Source organism: Medicago truncatula, chromosome 7 (assembly GCF_003473485.1).
Source record: "Medicago truncatula cultivar Jemalong A17 chromosome 7, MtrunA17r5.0-ANR, whole genome shotgun sequence".
In the NCBI taxonomy this organism is placed as follows: Eukaryota; Viridiplantae; Streptophyta; class Magnoliopsida; order Fabales; family Fabaceae; genus Medicago; species Medicago truncatula.
This window is the reverse complement of record NC_053048.1, coordinates 52,268,307-52,281,626: the sequence shown is the minus strand read 5'-3', so window position 1 is coordinate 52,281,626 and position 13,320 is coordinate 52,268,307. Positions and strand designations below refer to the sequence as shown.

General features: G+C 32.3%; 2 protein-coding genes across 2 annotated transcripts; one reads left to right on the top strand and one right to left on the bottom strand.

Moving 5' to 3' along the window:
• Positions 1-1,245: 1,245 nt before the first annotated feature.
• Positions 1,246-4,227, top strand: LOC11430028 (uncharacterized). Its single transcript, XM_003625995.3, has 6 exons — positions 1,246-1,464; positions 1,654-1,746; positions 2,653-2,683; positions 3,615-3,641; positions 3,735-3,867; positions 3,980-4,227. Exons 1-6 carry the CDS (start codon positions 1,399-1,401, stop codon positions 4,032-4,034), a joined length of 405 nt encoding a protein of 134 aa, XP_003626043.1. The 5' UTR covers positions 1,246-1,398; the 3' UTR covers positions 4,035-4,227.
• A 7,138-nt stretch (positions 4,228-11,365) lies between these two features.
• LOC11425911 (meiosis regulator and mRNA stability factor 1) lies at positions 11,366-13,309 on the bottom strand. Its single transcript, XM_003625993.4, has 3 exons — positions 13,019-13,309; positions 11,949-12,924; positions 11,366-11,863 (listed from the first exon to the last, which is right to left on the bottom strand). Exons 1-3 carry the CDS (start codon positions 13,263-13,265, stop codon positions 11,695-11,697), a joined length of 1,392 nt encoding a protein of 463 aa, XP_003626041.2. The 5' UTR covers positions 13,266-13,309; the 3' UTR covers positions 11,366-11,694.
• Between the last annotated feature and the right edge of the window lie 11 nt (positions 13,310-13,320).

Sequence of the window (13,320 nt, the reverse complement as noted above, 5' to 3'; positions counted from 1 at the left end):
TTATTACTAATAGAAAAGACGAGCACCCACGTGCTTGTCTTTCTGTTTTTTTTCGCTGCGTTAATGCTTGTAAACTATCATCGATGTTTTTTTAATTAAAGTTTGATTAAAAATATAGATATAGATGTCTGTGACTTTCAAATCATGCAGCGATTAACTCACCATCGTAAAGCAATTTCTTATCCACATGACAACGACTTCATGTACTTTTGCCATCGTGAGGTGATTGTATACAATCGTGGCACAATTGTGCTGATTTTCTGAACCCTCTTTAAGCATCCTATCATCATTTTGTTGAGTAATTTCGTGAAATCAGATGAGGAAATTTTTAGAGAATTGAGAGGCTAAGAGTTGATGGTCTTTAGATGATATTCTTATGTTAAGAAACAACTTTAAACAACTTGAATAAGGGAAAACATTAAGGCTCACTTTGGATTGATGGAACATAACGAAGCGGAATGAAATGGAACATAATAGAGCGGAGTGGTATGGACCGAAATGGAACAAAGATTCCATCCCACTGTTTAGATATTATATTTATTTTTTTGAATAGCAAAATATATTATATATAAAATAGGGGATCAAATTCCAAATATTACACCAAAAAGAAAATAAAATATATTGGTGACCTTGTATTAACTTCGTGTGTTCTACTTTAACACACCTTGTATGAGATAGGCAACTTTTGGTGTTGGTAATATATCCCATTTTTGATTTGTTCAAAAAAAAATATATATATATATATATCTTTAAAACGTAGGTCATTGTTCCAACACCATTCACAAGATATAATTCACTTATGTTTGTTTTGTTTTTTTGTTGAGATCCTGCATGCATTGTTCTTTACCACCCGAATTAAGGGTGTGTTTGTTTCAAGTTTATCAAATTTATTCCTAGGAATAACATTCCTTGGAATATAAAGATGGGAATTTTATTCCAAGGAATTTAGGAAAAATATGTTTGGTTAGCTTTATAATATTCCTAGGAACCATAAAAATAGGGATTATAATAGGTAAACTATTTATGAATTTATTCTCATCTCCATGGGAACTTTATTCCCACCCTTTTCCTTGGGAAATTTTTTCTATTCCCAGGAACATTTTATACCCGGAAATAAAATTTAGTAAACTTATAACAAACATAGGCATATACATTCCAATCATTTTATTCCCGAGAATCAACAATTATAACTTGAAACAAACACACCTTTTTTTTTTTTTTGATGCTTATGTGGTCAAAAGTCAAAACCCACCTTACGTGAGCTTTGTATTGGTGGTAGGAACATAACGAGAAGAACAAGTTTCTCTTTTTCCCATTGTTTCTTGCAACTAAGGTGTTAAATGTTGTCAGTGTTACAATCATTGACACCGTCGTGTCGTGTGTGTATCGCTGACACAAATGGACGCTAATGAAGCCAGAATTCTCCTTGGTTTCCCACCCAATTCGAATCCATCTCCTTCCCAGGTTAGTTCTTAGGTTTTTTTTTTTTTTTTTTAATTTTCAATCAAAATTCACCCCCTTCACCGACTCAATTTCAATTTTTGAGCCCAACCCTTTTTAATTCATTACTATTATTTTCCAATTTTGATCTTCAAGCTTAGTTTCCCTAATTTTGAAAATTGATTTGTTTATGTTGATGTTAATTTTGTTTAGGTTAAATCAGCTTACAAACAGAAGGTGTGGGAATCTCACCCTGACTTATTTCCATCTCATGAGAAGCCTCATGCTGAGTCCAAGTTCAAATTGGTGAGAGAGCATTTCAATCAATTTATTTTTTTCCTTTATTATCTTATGATATGAATTTGGGTGATGGTTGCATTTTTTTAACTAGTGATATGAATTGTGATAATGTGATGGTGCTCTTTGGGACTTAATTATATTATAATACGAAATTCGTTTTTTATGGGCAAATATTTAATGGTTAATTTGTTAGGAGGAGGGAAATTTGTTAGGGGGAGAGATCGAGCTTGTAAGTTCCGGATCCATACACTAAAATAAAGGAAGTAGAACATTTGTTACAAGGCTAATATATTTTTGTGTTTTACTCCAGAGTGTGCTCATTGTAAAGTGTACACTGCAAACAGCTTATGACAAAGTTCACGAGTTTTTTTCGGCTTATTTTCCTAAGTTCTCTGATATATATCATAAAAATAGCTTATAGCATATACAAAAACAATTTAACTTTATTTCATCTTTTTCTATAAAAAAATAGCTTATGTAAGCTTATGCGTAAGCGCTTTTCATGATAAGCGCTTGTGTGATAAGCCGCAAATAAGTTGTTTATCCAAACAGGCCCATAGTAGTTGTTTATCTGTTTTAGATATTTTTGTCAAAGAAATAATTTTCATAATATATGATTTTAGGTGGGAGATTTGTTTCTTTTTCTTCTTCATAAAACAATGCAGAAAGCATTTTCCCTCCTTAAAACAAAGGAGGGACTTTTCCTTTGGTTACCGTCTCTTTTCCCCTCCCCATTTTATGTCTGGGCACTGGGAGGGAGCGCCAATGTGTGGCATTGATTTTGTATTGTGTTAAGTTAGACTGTGAATTGATTTCATGTAGAATGGTTGACACTTAATTTGGCTATTGTCATATTCCCCTCTGTTAAATGGAAAGAGTGAGAAGGGACTGAACTTTTATGTCTTGCTGCAGATTTCCGAAGCTTATACATGTCTATTACCCGGTAATTCTCCAGAGTCCTTGTACTCAGAATAATATTCCAAATGTCACTCATGGTATGCAAACTCCTGAACAGACAACTGAAATTATAGAAGAAACTAAATGGGGATGCATGATTTTCTAAACCTTATTATATTACATTCCCAAATTCAGTATTGTTTATTGAATTATGAAAAGAGATTAAACTCCTCAGCTCACTAATCGTACAAAATATCACTTTGATATTTGAGTTGAATTCACAATTTTATGCTTATAACATTAGCATCCTTAGATAGTATATGGTCAGACCAAATTAGTACTCTGACTGGAAGACCAAATTTTAGGGAAAAATAACTTTCCAAAAGCTCACTTTTATTGTTTTATCTTGTTTCTTTGATATCCAGGGAACGATCACGATCAGTATCTATAGGCATTTTCATGCTTGAACGTTATTCATAATTGTGCATTATTATGTAGTGACTGGCTAAGTAAAAATGATCAAGCATATTAATCCTCATATTTCATTATTTTTCCTTCCTACCCAGCTCCAAATTTGAAAGGAAAAATAAAATCTTTAGGTTGTTGTCCTAGTACACTGGCAGTTGAAATTCTTTGTTCCTTTTGTCTCACAAGTTTCATCTTCTTTGGTAGTGGCAAAGTGTGATGAGGTTGCCTAGAGCATAGATACGGGTCTGTTTAATTTCTGTTTACATTCAATACTTTAGTTTTTTATGTTCACTTTTAATTACAAAAATGCCACGTTTCTTTTACTCTTTTTTTTTCCCTTAAAAAATCATCTGTTAGAAACTCCGAAAACAAAGTGAACTCGTTGGGGAATTATATGATTAGGAAAAGGCCCTTATCTTCCCTTTGAAGGACCTTGATCTCATCCTACTGCTTTATTTATATCTGTATTGCAATTTCTTTCAAGGTACTGAATAAAATTTGAAACACAGGTGGTAGAGGAGAAGCTTCAACTTCAGGTGAATTCCTATTCTAAATCCTCCTATTTGTCATCTAAAAGCAATGCCTCTATTTTTATTTTCTTATTTAAATGTGGCATTTTTGTTATTCAGCTGAATATTGGCGAGTTGTGAGAACTGGAGTTCCAAGGGCCAATGGAGGAAGAAAAAATCATGCCATGATTAAAGTTCCATTCCTTTTACTTATTCTAGGAACAGTTGCACTTGGAGGGTTTAATGCTTCAAGGTGCTTAACTACCAATTTTTTGGCTTGCCTTTCACTTTATTTTTGGATATATATTACAAATTAATGAACTGTGCACATTAACAATGATACCCTTTCTGCTACTGCCACGCAGGGCTTACAAAAGGCAGAAGGAGGACTACCCTTCACACAATCCATTTCTTCCTTGATGACCTCCCGAGCAGGAATCATGCCTGGAACTGCATACACTCCAATTGCAATCGATGGCTAATACTTAATATACTCCTACAATATATTTAAATGTAAGCGAAAATGAATAATTTGAGTCAATAAAAGTTAGATGATCAGTGATTGTAAAATGAACTCATCCTTGATTCAATACAAGCTGATTCTTTGAAGGGATGTTATGCAGTGCAATAGAGGGTGATAGGATAGTTTTATACAATAAATGGTAATAACAAATTTGGAAGTAGTCTATGGTGCATCTAGAGGTGTCAAATGGGCCGGCCCGGCCCAGCCCGGCTTGGGCCCGAGAGGCCCGACTATAGAAATGGGCCAGCCCGGCCCGGCCCGTTTATGATTGGACCGTGAATTCTAGGGCCCGGTTGGGCCATGGGCCAGCCCGGCCTGGCCCGTTTATGTTTTATTTTTAAAATTTATTCACTTTTTTTTTATGTATTTTCTTATGTATTAGTTATTAACCATTATTTTTTTGCTAAAATATGAATGAATGGACATAAAAATATAAATAATTTTTACATTAACATTGAATAATAATAATTAAAGTCTAGATTATTCTTTCAATTAAATCAAATTAATAATTTATAAACTTTAAAATTTTAAAAGTGTAAGCTAAATTCATCCATATTTATTAAGTTTATTTATTTAAATATTTTTTTGTTAATTAATTTTAAATTAGTTGATAATTTTTTAAAAAAAAATATGTTGTTTTTTAACAAAAATAAAATGAAATATGGGCCAATGGGCCGGCCAAAGCCCGGTGGGTCAGTCCGGCCCAACTTTTGTATGGCCCAAATAGGCTTGGGCCAAAAAAGCCCGAGTGCATTTTTTCGTTAGTTTTTTAGGCCCGGTCCATTTTTGACAGCTCTAGGTGCATCAAAGTTTTTGTATGTTGGATTAATCTCAATTACACATTTTTATGGTGCACCCCCACACCAGTTTCTTTTTTTCTCAAAGAATCATGCTCTTCACTTCTTTTGTTTCCCTCCTTATTTAATCGGCCACCACCACACCTGGCCAGCCCCACACTATGAGTTTGTGATACAATTATTTGGCGATGCAACTCCATCTATATCTCTACATTATCTTTATCTACCACTCATTTTGGCCGGTGGTTTTGGATTGGGACAGTGGTGCCAACCTAGTTGGGATAGGTCCGCGGTGCCAACAAGTCGGATTTTATCGAGTAATGTGTTCCATATGTTAAAATTCTACTTGCAATGCATGGTGCTGACTGCTGTTGATTGTAACCAATTGGAAACATTCATACCAATTGTTTGGTGATTTTATTCATATCACAACAAGTCTTTTTTTTTTTCTTTTTTTTTTTTTTTTTATAAAATCGGATCACAACCAGTTAGAATGTTATGGATGACATAATGACCAATTTGGTTAGAGTTATCTAGAACTTTAATCTTTCAAGTTGTTGCGGGCCTGCCAAATCGCTCACAAAAAAAAAAAATACGGTTCCATGGTTAATTTTCTTCTAAATTCAAATATTAAATAAGCTTAATTACACTTTTGATCTGTCAATTTTCACTCATTCATGAAATTAGTCTCTATTTTAAAATCTCTAATTTTAGTTCCTCCTTCATATTTTTGGGGTTAGGATTCCTCTCTATTTATGTGTTTCTCCATTTCTTCAATTTGGAGAGATAAAGACACATAAAATCTTAAAAAAAGTAAAATATAATTAATGATGATGGGATCCACTTAGTGGTAGGATCCACAATCTATTTTTTGTGTCTATCTCTCTCCAACTTGCAAAACTCAATTTATTTTGCCAAATGGAGAGGATCTTCACCACCCATATTTTTGAACTTAAAAATGGTGATATTTAATATTTGAATAGAAGGTTTTAGAGGGTTTTCTCGCAACTCAAGTAAGTATTGTATGGTGCTTAACTATTTGGCTTAATTGCATTTTTGGCTCCCTATCTTTCTAAAAGTTGCGATTTTGGACCCCTAACTAATTAAAATACAAAACAGTCCCCTATGTATTGGATCTTTGGCAGTTTTGGCCCCCAAGGCCAATTTTGACTTGGCCTTTGCTGACGTGGCGTCAAAACTTGGCCCCCTATGTGGGTGCCACGTCAGCGAAGACCAAGTCAAAATTGGCTTTGATGACCAAAACTGTCAAAGATCCAATACATATGGGGCTGTTTTGTATTTTAATTAGTTAGAGGTCCAAAATCGTAACTTTTGAAAAGATAGGAAACCAAAAGTGCAATTAAGCCTAACTATTTTTAATCATTTGATAAAAAAATCCACTAAATGTTATGATATATCCACATATCTTTTATCCCAAAAGGGATGTTATTTTGTCCCAAAAATCAAAACATTTTGGGCTAAACATCACCATTTATAGTCACAGATTTGGTTTGATCAAAAATTGCAACAATGCATGAAAATGGAGAAGAAAAAGAAACATATTTTAATGAATAAATAGTCAATTACCCCTTGAAATTGTAAGTTTCGTCAATTATCCCCCTAAAATTAACAAAATGTCAATTACCCCCTTGAAATTGCACAACGTTAATCAATTTACCCCCTCCGTCAAATTTTTCTGTTAGTAAACATGACGTTTTGCAAATACCCCCCCTGAAGTTTTACACTTATGTGCAAAATGCCCCCCGAACTTCAAAATTTATATATTTTTTTCTTATCCTTAACTCAAAGATATTAAAGACTATCAATTAACGGTTAACTTTAATACTTTACATGACTCTTTCATTCTTAAAGTGGTCTGTTATTTTATTTTGTTTATGTTATGCCATTTGGTTGTTCAATTTTTCATAACTTATGACTTATTTAGATAGAGACACGCCAATTCACAACAAAGTAAGCTAGAGACACTCATTCCTCATGAATAATTAATTCTGACAGTTTCTTAAGATAAGTTTGAATAAAATTATTCTATCTTAAAAATTTAACTAAACATGCATTTTGCTAAAGTAATATGAAGTTATTAATTATGCGTTATTTTTAGAAGATATATTCTTATTTTAAGCTTAAATATTAAAGTTAACTTATAATTGTTTGTCTTTAATATCTTTTGAATCAAGATAAGAAAAAAAAAACATATAAATTTTTAAGTTTGGGGGGCATTTTACACATAAGTGCAAAACTTCATGTTCACTGACAGAAAAATTTGACGGAGGGGGTAAATTGATTAACGTTGTGCAATTTCATGGGGTAATTGACGTTTTGTTAATTTCAAGGGAATAATTGACGAAACTTACAATTTCAGGGGGTAATTGCCTATTTACTCATATTTTAATATTAAGGGACTGAAATTCTGTTTCAAATAAAATAGGGAGGTCATAATGCATTTAAGCTTGAAAATACAAAGTTAAATCCCTACTTACTGATTCTTACCCGTGCTACGGTCTAACAAAAATGAAATTAACACTCTTAAGTTCAACACATGATTCCTTCATCAACTGTTGATTCCTTCCGTGGTCATTACTCAATCAAGTCGTGTCTCAGTTCCAATTCTGTGCAGAAATATGACAGCTTTGATTACATATGCACCGTAAAATGCGGCTGCATGTCTGCCTTTGGTGGAGTATCCGATTGTTGTTCAAAGACTATGGGTTCAAGAAATTCTGTAAGGTTCATTTACTATTTGGCAAAGAATTGGGATATGGGACCTGATTGTAGACATAGTTGCAGGAAGAAGCTATGTTTGTCCTGTGTGTTGTTGAAGATAAGTAGTATTCATTCATTCATCATTTTGGAAACAATTGGGATATGTAAGGTTGCAGCAAGAAATCTGTTTTCTGGAGTTAAAAGTTTTGTTTGTGACAGTGTTTGGTTATCTTTAATTTTTGTTGTGTGTTGGTCAACGACTCTTTCATCAAAATCAAAACACATCCATCAAATATTTCTGTCGTATCTGTTTGTGGGACTTGGGGGAGGTGAATGAAATACGGAACAATTTTGTAATTTTGTAAAAGTTTTGGGTTTGCATTGAATTTGAAACTGAGACTTTTTTGCAGTTACTTTATTGTGGACCCAGTTACTAAATGAGGCTACGACATAATCGAGAATTGTTGTTCTCACATTTGATTTGGCTGTGCCACACGAGTAAATTACTCAAATGCCCCTCGGCAGTTAACTGCATAAATTTTAGAAATACGGCTGCAGTTAACTGCCGAGGAAAATGTTATAAGAACAAAACAGCATAGGAGTTTCCAAAACTTCATTGTTGCGTTTTTGATTATCCAAGGTGCGATTTTGAGTCATTTGAAGTCATTTCAAGCCAATTTCAATCACAAAAACAAGTAAGTTTTTTGAATCCTATTGCATTGTTGCTTTGTGGTCGAATTGTTTGTTATTTTTTTGTTAAATAATAAAATAATAAAATTAATATCATTCAACTTATACATTCAACAACTTTATCAAAAACACTAAACCTAAACATAACTTAAACTTTCACATTCAACCTAAACATAACCACTTTCACATTTAACCACTTTACCAAAATAAAGACATTGATTGAACCTAAACATTATCATACACACTATCATTAACATTCAAACGTAAATAATCAAATGCATTATCATACACATTCAACCTAAACTAAACATAATTCAATATACACATTCAACATAATTCAATATACATTTTTTCAATATGCATTCAACCTAATTCAATATACACTTTTTCGAATTACAATCAAGATCATATCCAATACCTAAACTAACTAAATAATCAATAAAATTGTCATTGACACATTTTATCAAACACTTTGTGTGCAAAGTATCAAACATACTCAAAATGTGTTTTTTACCACCATTCAAAACCACATTATACTCTAACATCATTCAATTATCAATTAAAGCAACTACATTCAGTTATAAACTACAAGCACTCATAAAAAATTCAATTCCTACATCAACCCTAACCACATGAAAACTACCATTTTTTTTTTTAAAAAAAAACCTACCCAAACTAACATTATGATTAAAAATGAGTCAAGATACTTACTTGTGATTAAATGGAGATGATGCACTTGATTTTGCTGAAAATTCGAAATTGGAGAAGTTGGATGGTTTGGAAAAATTTTGAACAATGAAGCAATACTCAGAAAACTGAGTTTCTGCTTCTGTTATGTTCAGTTCGCATCGGCAGTTAACTGCCGAGGAAATCCTCAGGAGTTAGCTGCCGCCGGTTTACTAAAACTTCGACAATTAACTGCCGAAGGACATTTAGGTAAATTACTCATGTGGCACAGTCTTATCAAATGTGTAAACAGCAATTCTTGACATAATCCTGCCAATGAATAATGGATTGTATTGTTGTGTGGCAATTTATTGGACTGTCAAGTAATACAACAACATTATATATTTATAGGTTGCTGTCATGAATACTATTATTACTATGAAAAATAATATTTCGACAATCAATTTTTGACAACTTTTGAAACAGTGCTTAATCTTATACTCACATGTGTTTTTATTCTCCCTCTTCTTCTTTTTCTCTTCATTGTTTTTGTCCAATCACAAAAGGAGAAAAGTGGTTGTCACCAAAGTTGTCTAATATTAGATGTACAAATATCAATCCTCTATTACTAAATGATGAGGTGACCCTTTGTTGTGTTAAAATATACTATTCAATTCGACGACCCTTTGTTTTGAGTAGTCTATCGAATAGTGCAAGGGGACTAATTAATAGGGTAGTAATGTTAGCATGTCCTTATATATAAGTGGGGTTAATAGTGTTTTTCATTCCTGTAATATAGGTCATTTTTTATTTTCGCCCTTGTAAAATTTTCGGTTTGGTTTTCATCCTCGTAAAAAAAAAAAATTCTGAAAACCCCCTTCCCCCATTTAACTCAGCAGATTTTCTTATGTGGCGCTGAGTTGCCATTCTTTTTTCATTTTTTATTTTTTTTAATTAGCCACATGTAAAAAAAAACATTTTCACATCAGATTTTATTTTAAAAAAAATTTGAAAATTAATTTTAAATAATAAAAAAAATCATAAAAATATTCAGATTTTTTTCAAAAAAAAAGAATTTTTTTTCTAAAATAAAAAGAATTAGAAAAAAACATTAAGATTTTTTTTCTTCAAAATTTAAAAAATTAGTTTTTTTACGAAATTATGACGATTTTTAAAATTTGTGGAATGTAATAGGTTTTTTTTTTTCTGAAAAACCAATTTTTTTTTATTTAGATTTTTTTTCTAAAATTTTAAAAATCAGAAAATAACTATAACTTTTTTCAAATTTAAAAAATTAGAAAAAAATCTGAAAATATAATCAGATTTTTTTCAAAATTTAAAATTATAATCGGATTTTTTTTCGAAAATTTTTTCTACAAAAAAAAAAATTTTTTTAAAAATCTGGATACAAATATAGGAAAATATTCAATTATTTTTTCGAAAATTTTATTCCTTAAATTTAATAAAATATTTTTTCTAGTTTTTATAATTTTTTAATTTTAAATTAATATAAATTCATTTATATTATTTTGGATTTTTAAAAATTAAATTTAAGATATTTTAATAATAAAATATTAAAATCTAATGCGGCCAATTAAAAAAAAAATTATGAGGACGGAAACCAAATCAAAAATTTTATAAGGGTGAAAACCGGAAATGACATATATTACTATATTACAGGGGTGAAAAACATTGTTAACCTGTATAAGTGCACTACTGTCTCAAAATCCATGGTTTTGGAATGTATGGTTTAAATTGGAATTTGGAGTTTTAGACAAAACTTATGTTCTGCATTTTGACGATCATTTTCCTTTTATTTTCTAGTCTTTGTTTTCTTAACATGGAATGCTTGACTTCCAAAGGTAAGTATTGTAAGAACGGGAGTTATCAGTGTTGAGTATCCAAACCATCTCAACAAAGGAATAGAACTTACAAATACAGTGATGTGATAAAACAATATATATATTTTTTTTAAAATGAATGGAACTTTACTATTTATTTAAAAGAACATTTATTCAGTTCTATAAAAATCTTTACTTTTGAGGAGTATCAAACAAATGAAAAGCATAACATAACGGGTCATCTGACATCAAGTGGCGGACTACGGTTTAGACTTAAATCTCGCTAGACATTCATATTTAATGTCCAACGATTCTTCAAATAATTTTGTTTCTAATAGAGTCCCGCTTCTCAACAATTTGTGTATGTGAGTTTCGTCGTTATGCTTGTTAGAATAAATTTATATATCTTTCAAAAGAGACATTCATATTTAGAGTCTAAGGATTCAAGTAAATTTGTCTCTAATAAAAGGACACATGTAGGTTCAACCAAAAAAAAAAAAAAGAATTAAAGTCTAGCTTAACTGCAGGGAAAAAGATTTGAGATTGAAGAGAATTCCCCAACATATAAAGGCAGGTCAATGTTGCACTCATTTTCTATACCATCAAAAAATCCACCAGTAAGCAGATGGAAATGTACAAAAAGTTATATATCTTCTATACCAACAAAAAGTCCCCACCAGTAAGCAGATGGGAATGTAGAAAAGGTATATGACTTGAAGCTATTCATGATTCAAAGAATTGCCATGAATTTCTCTGCATATCCCTAACTATGGAAAAGCTCATATCCATTTCAAACTTCACATTGATTTGCTATATTAAGACCAGAAATACTATCTGTATCATCAACTATCATCATTAGTCTCTGTAAGTGAAATGGTAATCGGCTGCCATCTAGAATGATAAGGTATAATCCATTTCTTGATTGTGATTATAATCTCCAAAATCTTAAGTACATCACCCAACACAAGCTCTTCAAGACACAATTTCTTTAGAATTAATGAAGCTTCATATCTAATAAAACACAAAAGGTGATTACATCAGTAACTTAACAAGTAATAAAAGCTTCAAGGAGCTAAGAAAAACAATATAATTTTACCTGTTACAAGACGCCAAAATCGCTGATCTTCCTGAAGATGAAGCAAGAAATTTCTCAATCCTAACCCAGATTGCATCTGGGAAATGACTGGGCAAACCACGTAAAGGGTTGACACACTTCCATAGATTCTCATTTGCAACAATATACAAACGCAATGTGCCAAATACTCGTTTAACCACCTTCTGTTGCTCAATTGCACAATGCAAACCTTTCCTAATATCAAGTGTCTCATATTTGGGATCACCATAACGAATGCAATGAATTATATTTCCTTCAGTAGGAAAAACCATTTCATTCATCAGTGTATTCAAAGTGACTAGAATAACATCCACAAGTCCTTGCAAATTCTCATAAGTTGATATTGTTGGCATACTCTTCACTTTCCTTACATTAGAACCCAACAATTGTTCAGAACTAGCATTTCCAACATGGGTTGCATCATCATTACCATGAGAAAGTGGAAGCATTAATTGATTATTATGAACATTAAAATCAGTAATGCTTTTAGTTGAGTCCTGATTGTGAGTTTGGAGATTAGTACTACTAATTGGGATTATTGTAGGGTGATTACTAGAAAAGAATTCATGTGGGGCTAATCTAAACAACTTTGAAGTCTTAACTTGTTCAGAATTAGCAACAGAACTAGTATCATTATTGTTGTTGTTATGATCAGTCTCAGGTTTAGGTTGATAGAAAAGTTTCCTAGAACAATTAGGGTTTGGTTCAGTTAAGAAAGGAGGACCACCAGCAATGAGTGTAGGCCATTGCCAAACGATTTTCGCCGCAGCGGTAAGAGGTTTAGAAGCACAAAAAGGTTGAGCAAGAAGAATGTTATACCTTCTCATACGAAGTTGATGAAGAGCGTTTGAGAAATCTCTATCACCAGAAATTAACAAATAGTTAGCAGGTGCAGGGTTATCAATAGCCCATAGCAACATATCAACAAGTATCTTCTTATCACTAGCATCTTTCGCCCCTAAAAAAAAAAAACAAAAGGAAAAAGTGATTATGATTGCAGAAGTGATTATGAAAAGTGATTTAGGGTTAGAGAGGTGTATAGTATAGTATACCGGCGGGGACGTGATGGAGGGAAATGCCGGTGGAAGAAAGCGCGTGTTGAACGTGGGAGGGGATGCGAGTGGTGTCACCGTAAGAGGAAATGGAAAGTGGGCCATGGAAGTTGGAGTTGAAGAGAGCGGTGGTGATATTTTGAGCGATGGAATTAGCGTCGTTGAAGTATCGTGGGACTTGACAGTTTTCTATGTCCCACCAAACGGATATCTTCGCCGACGAGAATGTACTACCATCTTCCATCATCTAACTAACCCATTCATTACCTCACTTTCTTTCTTAAATATATATATATACTCTT